Source organism: Euphorbia lathyris, chromosome 1 (assembly GCF_963576675.1).
Source record: "Euphorbia lathyris chromosome 1, ddEupLath1.1, whole genome shotgun sequence".
Taxonomy (NCBI): domain Eukaryota; kingdom Viridiplantae; phylum Streptophyta; class Magnoliopsida; order Malpighiales; family Euphorbiaceae; genus Euphorbia; species Euphorbia lathyris.
Window position 1 is genome coordinate 126297471 of NC_088910.1, and position 12379 is coordinate 126309849.

The 12379-nt window shown below is 32.8% G+C and overlaps 1 protein-coding gene across 1 annotated transcript; it reads left to right on the top strand.

Annotated features, from left to right (window-relative positions):
• Positions 1-7591: 7591 nt before the first annotated feature.
• Positions 7592-9303, top strand: LOC136219381 (GDSL esterase/lipase At5g41890). Its single transcript, XM_066006777.1, has 5 exons — positions 7592-7826; positions 8044-8174; positions 8274-8516; positions 8725-8983; positions 9065-9303. Exons 1-5 carry the CDS (start codon positions 7592-7594, stop codon positions 9301-9303), a joined length of 1107 nt encoding a protein of 368 aa, XP_065862849.1.
• Positions 9304-12379: the final 3076 nt, after the last annotated feature.

Below are 12379 nucleotides of genomic sequence, written 5' to 3' on the forward strand. Positions count from 1 at the left end.
ACGTTCCTTTTACCCTTATCTATCTGTGATGAGCTGCAAAAATTAATGAATTCCTTTTGGTGGGGTATGAAACCTGAGGGGAAAAAACATCCATTGGTTTGATTGGGGTAAATTATATATGCCAAAAGATTCAGGGCGGATGGGCTTTAAAGATTTACATGTGTTTAATTTGGCAATGTTAGGTAAACAAGGTTGGAAATTGCTAAAATTCCCTAATACTATAGTAAGTAGAATGTTCAAAGTTAAATATTTTCCTATGGATGACTTACTTTCCTCTAAATTAGGCAATAATCCTAGTATGGTTTGGAGAAGTATATGGGAGGCCCTTAGCATATTGAGAAAAGGGACTAGATGGAGGGTTCAAAATGGTAGGCCCATTAGAGTTTGGGAGGACACATGGGTACCTATTTAGAGGGTTTTTGCATAAATTACTTTATGGTCCCTGGATTGGAGAATTTGACAGCTGCTGACTTGTTACTTGAGAATGTGAGAGGGTGGGACATGGAGACACTAAATGGGTGCTTTAGTGTAACTGAAGTGCAAGCCATTAGTGACATTATTTTGCCATATAACGTACGGGAAGATATGAGAATCTGGCATTGGTCAAAGGATGAGTACTATAATGTGCATTCAGGCTACCTAGCAGGCATGGGTATTGTAGAAGATAATAGGGCTCAGGAAGGTTGGAGGAGATTATGGAGGTTGATGATTCCCCCTAAGCTTAAACAGCTCATTTGGCGAATTTGCTCAAGATATATACCAACTAGAGCTCGGTTGGCCCAAAGAAGAATCCCTATTACAACCGAATGCCCAATATGTGTGGAGCAGGAGGAGACGGATAACCATTTATTTGTTGAATGTTGTTTTGCAGGTGACATTTGGCGAATTGCAGGGGTTCCTACTCCGCTCGTGGACAATTTGAATCTTACCGAGTGGCTCTTGCAAGCTTTATGTGGCTCAAATCAGGACATGATCGTCAGAATATGCTGTGCTTTAAAATCAATTTGGGACCACAGAAACAGAGTCCTTTGGCAAATGAGGTGGTGGCCGGCAGATACTAGTTGGCGCATCAGCATGGAGGCAATTCAAGACTGGAGAGCCTATCAACAAAAGACGTCGCCCAGACAAAGCAGGCTGACGGAACAGGGGACCATTGGAACCAATTACGGACAGCGGCAACCAGTATCGGCAGTCGCTGTCGACAACGTGGGGCAGCCTGAGAGGTCGTCCAACAGATTTGTGAGGCAACCTGCGTTGATTCAGAAATGGAGGTCACCCAATCCAGGTTTTGTTAAATGCAACATCGACGGTGCAATTTTCAAAGAATTAAGGAGCAGGGGAATGTGCGCGATAATAAGAGACGAAATGGGAGCCTTCCTACTATGTAGCAGCAGTTTTATCTCAGGTATCAAAGAATCTAGCACTATTGTAGCTCTTGTTATTCGCACGAGTTTGATATGGCTTGCTAATATGGGATATATATCCGTTGAGTTCGAATCTGATGCTAAACTTGTGGTCGATGCTCTTCAATCTGGAAAACATGATATCTCTGAGTTCGGAATGATTATACAGGATTGTCGAGTGTTATTAAGATCCAACCCATCTTTTAAATTAGCTTTTATTCCTCGTTTAGCGAACAGTGCAGCTCATTTGGTAGCTAGGCGTGCGTGTTGCAATGCTAGCAATTTCTTTTCAACTGTTGTGCCGGAATGGCTCTTGAACACTATTGAAATGTGAAGGAAAATAGGCAAACGTTTGGCAGCGGAAATATAAAAATTTTAACCTTTTTCCATTAACCCAAGATCCGTTAATCGTTATTTCATATAAAGAGGGATAGAAGGAAATACCTTTCGATGTTCTATCTACTGTTGCAATCGAAGTGTCCACAACTCTTACTTCGAGTTCCCGAGCACAAGACAAAAATACAATCCAAAATCAAGTTAGATATCAACCGTATAAAACAATCAAGAATAGATTGTCTCTAATAAATCAACACAAGATCAAGGAATAAGAGAAAGAGATGAAAATTAATTAAACGGAAGGAAGCGGTGGATAATCTCGTCCTCTAGTGTGGGTCGAAATTCTCTCTCCCGGTTTGAGTATGTGTGTTTCGAAAATCACATATAAGGGGGTATTTATATTCTCTTGTATCTAAACCTTAGTTAGATAGAATTAGGTTACTGAATAAGAATTTAATTCGGAATATAATTCTTATTTATTATTTACAATTATATCTTAAATATAAAGATAATAATAATAACCTTATAGGATAATAATAGGAGCAATTTAATCTCATTAAAACTCCTAACTTATTTATCCTTTAATTAATTTAATTCACAATTATAATCTAATTAGAATTGTTAAAATCAAATTAAATATTTATGTATTTACCATACATAAAAATCGCCCCACCCCTATCTACTGGGCCTTAGTGGACTCAGTTGGGCTTCCATCAATTAATTAACATGTGTTTCTCTTTTGGGCTCCAAGTCTTATGTGTGACCCATTAGGTTCTTATTGCTTCTAGCCGTATGAAACTATTAAATTAATTTTCACAGAATTATATTTAATCTTTGCATAACGGAATGAGTACGCGAAATGTGATTAGCAAATCCGAAACATTCCCCCAGAGCTATAAGAAGACAGGTTGATTCTGTCGTTGACCTTTCCGTATTAGTTACAGTATAATTCGATCCTTTATTAACTACATCCTTGAACTGAATCTTATGACTATGGATAATGTCAAGTCACATATAGTGAGACGTTCGTTTTACTTGTACAGGCCGAGTCAACTCCAATTAGATAGGTTAAGTGAAATCTGTATTTCAAGTCTTAAGCTATCACCTTGCAAGGATTTAGAGTCAAGTTTTCCACAAGCGATCCTTGGACGTATCTCCCATTTATCGGGAGTGACAAATGCTCAATCCAATGTATAATTATCCTGCAATTACTTCTTGTGATACCCAACGTCTGCCGTTCACACCCCAGAGTCATCTCTGTTATGGATCGTGTTACAACAGGATCAAAGCATCGCATTCCATAATCCAGAATCACCAATTAACATTCCTTTGAGTCTGAGGATTACTTATACCTATTAATACCAATGAGATGAACAGGTGACAAGGATGAATCTACCCATCCTGTTATCTCAAGTCGGGTTCCCAATCCTAATGAACTCCCTTTCATTGGATCCATGAAACTGTCCAGATTATCTGTATATCTGAAGCTTGTGAGATCAGCTTTCTGTCTTGACAGAAGATATTATTACATGCAAGTCTCAACAGTGATATGTCAATCCTAAACATATTACTTGACTTGGGGTGGTTTTAAGTTTATTAGTTTATTATAAAGTTTCGTCTCACTTCATGCTTGTATGAACACTTTATAATCACTTTAAACAAACTTAGAGATTTCCTTTTGTTAGACTTATTTAGTTCTTTAAAATGGTTGCCTTTATATAGTTACGAAACCATATCTTATTAAAACAAATGATATAAAGAATACTTCATTCATATTTAGTTTATATCCTAGAACAATTATCTATAGGACACTAAACCCCAATAAAATGGACGCGAGTCCATCATTTATATGATTTTCATTTTTCTGGTTCAAAAAAAAAGTACTGTAAAAATATTAGTTGAAAACTAAAACATTAAGTTAAATATTTTGACTTATCAAACTAAGTGATTTTTAATTTAATTGAATCTTTTAAGTGGTCGAAGAATTAAAGTTATCAAACACACTTAATATAAAGAAGTGCTTAAACTATTAAATTAAGTGATTCGAATCAAATAAGGCCTTACTCTTATTCCATATCTAATATGTTATTGAGTTCATTTTTGGCATATCTTTATCTTCTTTGATGAATTTTGCTCATTCTATTACGTGACATTCTGTTCATTCATGTACTATCGTTATTTTTAAAACCGTTCTTGCTCAACTCTTCCACCACAACACCATCTTTTTGGGACCAGTTCATTACCAATGCATCGTCTTGTTCAGAACCAATATATAATATGTAGAGAGTCTATTTAATACTCATTGTAATACCCTGGTTGAATACAGTTCGGAGACGATTCTAGAATTTTAGAGACCTCAACTTTCACACTATTTAAAAAAAAATTGCATATTATTTTAGAAATATTAAATGTTAATTTGTTTTTACTTTTTAATACTAGGTCCGAGACTTGTCAGGTACTTTTTATGTAAATTCGACATCTCTAACTTAAAATGTCAAATAGTTAAATGAGTATAATATTAACTACAACTCGTAATCATATATATTAGTCTCGATGGAACAAATAAAATCAATAATAAATTAAAGTGGTGAAGCTCTTAGCCTGTTGGTTGAGAGCTTACCTATGACCCTAGAGGTCATGTGTTCCAATCACACGGGGTAAGGTGAGTTGAAGGTTTTCCTTTGTCTTTAATGTAATTTTTCTTTGTTTAATATAAGTGCATTGTGCACATCTTTAAAAAATAAAAAAAATTCAATAATAAATTAAGAAGCTATTATTCTTCTAACTTTTTCATGTGAATCATTGTAATCTAGTTCAGCCGACGTTTCGTCCAAAATAAACAATATGGTCAAACCGTTCAATCTCTCTTGTAACGTAGCTGAAATTTAAAATGTAATTAGAAATATATTGTTTGCTATTGTTGTTGTTGGAAAAATTAGTTATATAATTGTGATTATTTGTTAACTTGAGACATAAATATAATGTAGATAGATCAAGTTTTGAATAACAAGAAACATATCATTGTGTTTTACTCCATGAAATATTTCCAATGGTATATTATATGTTCAAAACAGATAAATAATGAATGAAAAATTAATAGTTAAAGTAAATTATTTTTTTTTTATGGTGTTTTTAAGGAATAATGGAAGTTATCCCACATTGGCTCCTTACGAGGAGCTTCAAAGGTTTATAAGCTAATTCGCTTTGCAAGGTGTTAACAAATAACCAACCAAAAGACTCTTTCACTCGTTAAAGTGTACAAATCCAACTCTAATGAATTTGGGAATGCACCCGCATTTCGTGGACAACGCGAATGCCAAACTGGATTGGCCCTCTCAGAGTGGCCTTTTTTTGGGTTGGTCCGTAATTATTATTGAATATAGTTAGGGGGCGTTTGGTTCACAAGGGGTAAGTGAAAAGGAATCAAGAAAGGGAAACTAAAGGAAAGAAAATGAATAAGCATTAATTTCCCTATGTGTTTGGATATGTTTAGGAAAGAGAATGGGGTAAAGGGAATCCAATTCCCTACAGGGTCTGAGGTAATGAGCTTAACCTAAAGTGGGGTAAACCCATAATCTAAAATGAGTAAAAGGAATGAGTTTTTTTTTTAAACAAACAAGAACAAAGGGAATGAAACCCTCTCATTCATATTCTCATTACTAAAGACCCCGAACCAAACGCCCCTAATCTATTTAACCATATTGAATATTGTTGAGACATATATAGAAACATTCTAACTTCTTTTTCTTGTTATATTTTATATGACTTAAATGATGCACTCTAAAATGTTTATAGTGCCAAGAAAACCATAAAGGAACTTTGGAAATCTCTACACTATAAATTAAATAAGAGGATGCATCATGTAGGGCTGAGAAAAATGACCGATAACCAAATTGATAATTGAACCAAAATTTTAGTGTGGTTGAATTATGTTTACACTCTAGTTGATTTGATTTTTAGTTGGGCTTAGATTGGTAATCACTTATCGGTTTGGTTATTTCCTAAAACATATCAGTTTAACCGAAATCGAATCGAAGTTTATATAAATAATAAAAGGGTTAAATACATCATTAGTCACTGAATTTATATGGTTACTTCAAAATGGTCACTCAACTTCAATTTGTCTCAATAAAACCACTCAACTTTGAGTTTTGTCTCAATTAGGTCACTCCGTCGATTTTAGTGGTTAAAACGCATCGAAATAATGACATGGGTGACACGTCAACATCAGTTAACTCAAATCTCTGATCGAAACGAAATGTGACATCCACATGTCGGGTATTTTTACGAAAAAAAAATAAATTTTAGTTTTTTTCATAAAAATAATTGACACGTGATAGCCGTGTGACGCATATATGGATGTCATGTGCCATTTTGGTTAGAAATATGAGTTGTATCATATTGACGTATCACCTATGTCATCATTCCGATGTTTTCTAATCACTGAAATCGTCATAGTGACCTAATTGAGACAAAACTCAAAGTTGAGTGATTTTATTGAGACAAATTGAAGTTGAGTGACCATTTTGAGATAACTATATAAGTTCAGTGACCAATTGTGCATTTAACACAATAATAAAATATAACCTTATTTTCTATTCAGTAAACCGAGATGTATATACAACTTGATTTTGAAAATGCCAAATCAAATTTCAACTTCAATGAAATTCAAATTTATAAAAATACAATCTTTTTTTTCATAAATCAATATATTTTTTTTTGTATAAAAATTTAAAATAAAAATTTATATATTTTTGCTATTCGGTTGGTAATTGAACCGAACTGAAACTTTTTGGTTTAATAATAATTGGTTCCTAAAGTAAATTATAATTCAATTCGGTTAACAAACATTTTGATTCGGTTAGTAACTGAACCGAACACCTAGATGCACATGCTAAGAAATTCCTTCATTGGTCAATTTTTGAATTTTAACATGATAAATTCCTAGAAAATTATAAGTCAAGTGCAAGAACTTCCCTTCATTATCCATGAAATCGTTGCTAAAAGGATGGTGATAAGATCTTTCTAAGGGGCTGATATTAATTTAAAAGTCTCTAAGGTTGATAACCAAAATGTTACTAGGCTGCATTCTTGTTTTCTATACGTGATCCTATTAAATTCACATGCATGATAATAATTATTTGAGAATCGATAGCTGAATAACGTTACTATTCCAATGTAATTGAACTAATTCTTAGATTCAAAGTCCCCCTAAATATGGGACGCCCTACGCAGGCGCCTAGCGGGTCTCCCCCGAGAGCTGACTATGATATTGTTCATTTGGCCAATGTCTCATTTTTTAAACCTCGCGGTTTTAGAACACATACATGTATCGGAAACACATGCCTTAATATTATAGCTTCCTTACCAATATGATATTCAATTTATTTCTGCACTAATCGTCATCCTTTAAAGCCACTTCTTACTCGTATCCAAAGGCGAATACACTTCGAAAATTGAGGCGTAAATTTGCACCTCCAGAAACCCCCTTTTGTATAGACATGGGGTTGAAAGACCCTTATCAACGGTGGTTCCCAGAAGTCGGGCTGTCTCCGTGCCTCCTCAGACCATCCATTTCAATACCATCTTCTTTAGACCGAGTCATTTATTATCCCCCAAACTGGAAAAGCAAACAGAAAACTTTAGTGTTCAACAATGAGGTAATATTTTATAACCAAATCATGAAAAAAAAAGCATATAATAAACATATATTACGTGAATAAGATTTGTAATTTGACAGTTTCTGAGCTGACATATTCAAAGATATTACCATCATCATCATCAGTTAAGAAGCAAGTAAATTTATTCATTTATCTAGAGATTAGATAATTAATGAATTCAAATTGACTGAGATGAAGCATTCAATTTTTTTAACAGTGTTGCTAGTTTTGTCTTCCAATGTTATATGTTGTCACTGTAATTTTACTTCCTTTGTGTTCGGTGATTCCTTGGTTGATTCAGGCAACAATGACTACTTTTTTACCCTTTCAAAAGCTAATTCTCCTCCTTATGGCATTGATTTCAAGCCTTCTGGCGGCCAACCCACCGGAAGATTCACCAATGGTCTTACCATTTCTGATATTATAGGTAAATAAATACCCTAACTTCTTTACTATATTTGTTTTCAGGACGGATCCAGAGGGGCTTGGGGCTTAAGCACCATGACTTCTTTTATATTAAAAACATCAAAAATATCAATTTAGCACCTATAAATCACGAGAGTCAGTCAATTTTGGATATCGTCACTGTTTGATTTCAAACTAATTGAATTATTAATTAATTGATTGATTTGAATATCTATCAGGTCAGGAATTTGGAGATAAATCATTTCCACCTCCTTATCTGGCCCCAAATACTCAGATTGATGCAATTACTGGAGGATTAAATTATGCTTCTGGGGCCTCAGGAATATTGGATGAAACTGGGCTTCTATTTGTAAGTTTATATACATAATATACTTAATTTCTGACACGAGAACATGGTTTATAAAGATAATTCGTCTAACACGGGATGTTTAACACAATTTGATAACAGATTGGGAGATTGCCATTAAGACAACAGATAAGCAATTTTGAGGAAAGCAGAAACTATATGGTTAAAATGAGAGGGGAAAATAACACAAGAGAATTTCTGAAGAAAGCAATATTTTCAGTGACAATAGGATCCAATGATATTCTAAACTATGTGCAGCCTTCTATTCCATTTTTCAGTGTTGAAAAGGTCTCCCCTGATATTTACCAGGATTATATGGTCTCCAACTTCAGTATACATCTTAAGGTGCTATTTTTATTGTTTTCTGAAATTTATTATAATTATCTATATATAGTTACAGACGGTAAACGTTGTTGTCGCGTGTCGAGTCTTAACGGTGGGACCCCAATACACTCTTGTGGTAGGACTCATAATGATTTGTTTTTCTGTATTTTTTTTTATCTGATAATTACTAATTTATGATAATTTTGAATAATGTGGGAATGCAATGAAGAGACTCCATGAATTAGGAGCAAGGAAGTTCATAGTAGTTGGAGTTGGGCCACTTGGCTGCATTCCATTTGTTAGAGCATTACACTTACTACCAAAGGGACAATGCTCAACAAAAGTCAATAAAATCATCAAAGGCTACAACTCCAAATTGGGCAAAATGCTGACTAGATTGAATCAACAATTGGGGCCTGATTCTATGTTTGTGTTCGCAAATTCTTATGATGTTGTCCTAAGCATCATCCTTGATTATCATCAATATGGTATGTTTCAAACAAACATTTTATGTTACCTGACATTACGAAACTACGAAAAGGAGAACTAAACGGATACTTGTATGGCAGGATTTGAGGATGCTTATGAACCATGTTGTGGAGGATACTTTCCACCATTTGTTTGCTATAAAGGAAGAAATGAGGAGACAAAATCGGTAGTGTGTGAAGATAGAACAAAGTATGTGTTTTGGGATGCATATCATCCTACTCAAAATGCTAATTTAATCATTGCTAAGAAGCTTCTCGATGGAGATCAAACTGTTACTTTTCCTCTTAATATTCGCCAGCTCTACAACTATGATTCCTAGCTCATTTCTGTGAAGTAATTAAGGTCAAATGTAGCACTATTTCAACTTTATAAACTATGATTCCCATCTGAATTTTTGTTTCGTGTGCAATTTTATGTTCGAGCTATAGTATTCTGACCATTCAATAAGGCTTTTCTGCTACCGAAAAAAATATCATGCTTCGTTAATGATGTTGAAATAGTATAGTCTGGTGAATTTGGGCTTAAAGTTGTGCTATTTTGTAAGTAAATAGTAAATTTGTTTTCTCCAATAATCATATGGCTAAATTTGTAACTCGTCACTATTATTATTAAGAGAAAATTTGTGAAATCAATTTGAAGCATGTTGTTGTGTTATTGTTGTTAAGCGACAATGACTAATAAAAAAAATGAGAGAATTTGTTTTATTGTTGTCGATTTTCGATTCCATTAGTGGAGTGTATTGTTGTTTTTCTATATATGATTACTATTAAATTAAAACATGATATAATAATTATTTACGGAGATAATTTTTCAACAATTAAAATCTTAATAGTTAGTATTATATTATAATTGAAATTATTTTTGGATTTTACAAAAAAAAAAAAATTAGAACTTCTTTTTTTTTGGATAGGAGGCCTCCTAAACAGGAGACCCTAAGAAGCCGCCTACAGCCTCCCCCTGGACCTGCTTCTGCACATACCATTTACATAGTTTGCTTTAATTGGCTAAAAACATCTTCAATACGAACTAATTATTTACCTCTTGAAAATAATATAAAATATTAGTTAGTTAAATTTATATTTTATTCTAAATATACTAGTTATTTAACACTCTATTTTATTATTTTCTTATTAAAATAAAATAAAATTGAAGAAAGAAAGAAAAAAAAAAAAGGAAAAACAAAAATAATAATAATTAGCAAGCCACTGGATATTTTAGAGTGTTTCATGCTCTCATTTATGAATATTTTATTAAATTTGTGAAATATTAAGTTTATGTGTGTTTTATTATATTTAGGATTTATTTAAATGGGTAATTAAGGATACTCATGAATTATATGACACTCGAATAGGATTCAGTATCCTTTGAAGAATAGCGACAAGATGAAATTATATATGAAAAAACTCATTTCTCTTTATTGAATTTTGAAAACTATCATCTTAAATAGATGCTAAATTTGTTCTTCTCTTATAATATATAGTTGTTAACTGCTTTATTCTCAATCTAATATGTTGTTTGTTTCAGCTTTTTGGATGAGCGTTCAACTTTTCACCTTAAAACACATGAAATATAGTGTTTAATTAGGTTTTTACAACAATGTTTAACATTTTTTATAACAACAATAATTTGGATTTTTCCACGAAAATGAGTTTTTTTTTATGTATTTCGATAGGTTATTTGTAACTGCCCCCTGAACTTGTCCAAATGTTGCAACTGCCCCCCTCAACTTTCAATTGTAACAACTTACCCCTTAAACTTGTCCAATTGTAAAACATAACCCCAAATTGGAATTTTTTTTACCCCGTATTTGAAGCAACCGTAAAAAAGTTTCACCGGATTCGTATCACGCCAAAGACCTAATTATCATACTCTACGAGCGTTGCAGATTTTGTATTTCACGTGTTTCTTCAATTGCAGTCAATGTCAGCAATTTGGGGTTGTGTTTTACAATTAGACAAGTTTAAGGGGTAAGTTGTTACAATTGGACAAGTTTGAGGGGTAAGTTGTTACAATTGAAAGTTGGAGGGGGCAGTTGCAACATTTGGACAAGTTTATGGGGTTATTTGTGTATTAAGCCTAAAAAATATAAAAGAATTTATAATTGCATTAAATGAATTTTTGGTGTATTTAGAAGTTCAATGCATAATAAATGTAAATCTTGAAAATACAAAAGAATATTCTACAGTATTTAATGCTTATATGCAGCCCTAAGGGCTTCATATATCAAAACCGAAAAACTCCAATAATTAAATTTGTTTAGTACCATATTTATCATAAACTATATTTTTTATTTTCCATGATCATAATTTTCAGTTCTTTCTCTCTCCAAATGCACACTATCTCTCCTAATAAAAAAACACATATATAACCTTAAAATTTAAAAAGTAAAGAAATAAAACTTCTTATAATATTATTAGTTTGCAGATCGGTGAAACCACATGAGTTATATATTGAATTTGTTTTTTTATTTTTATAATTTATTTATTAATTAATTTAAAATGTGTTCATATATATTAGACATTTTATATATTAATAGCAAACGTTTTTATTAATTATATCAAAACACTATTTTTTTTTTAAGGTAAACACTAATTATTAACTAGCTAATAACAAATAGGTAACCGCAACAACAAACAGTTAACTAACTATCAACTCACCCGTGAACCAAACAAAAACCTCTAAAATACTAGACCGGTGCTAGCCGCCCCTAGCCATTGTAAGTAAATGGTGGATTTATGATTGATTAGTGTGATTTTAGCCGGTGCAAACATGTTGAATCATTATCGAAAAATTTAAGCAAGGAAGCATGAATGGAAGCTTTGGTAGGTAGCAACAACGTAAGACATAAGATTAAAGATGGACTAGGTCAACTCTTACAACCGTTTTCTGACAAACCTAATTACAACCTTCTTCCTTTGAAAACTTACTCCTCAAATATTTATTTCAATTTTCCTAACAATCACCCATACACAGCCTGCAGCTCCAATTACTAAGAGCTAAAGTCAATTAATTAATGCATATAATATGCACATCTAAATTTTTTTTAGGGATAACATGAAAAATGTCTGTTAGTGAAGAGCAATATTACTTTTTAACGTTAAAAATAACACGATTAACGGTTCAAGGTTATTCATTTAGACCGATTTTGAATATCTTAACAAATTTGTTTATACTGTTATGTTTTCCGTTTTCTCCTTACATCTATCATAGTGATTGAAAAAAAAAAATCAAGAATCTCTTTCTTTTTCTGGATAAAAAAATCAAAGTAATTTAGACTCCGTTGGTACGCTGTATAATGAGAGTTGTAATGGAATGCCTATTACAGTGAATATCTATTACCATGTTTGGATTAGTCATATTGTTTTTGTCGTAATGGAATGACAATTACATCACTC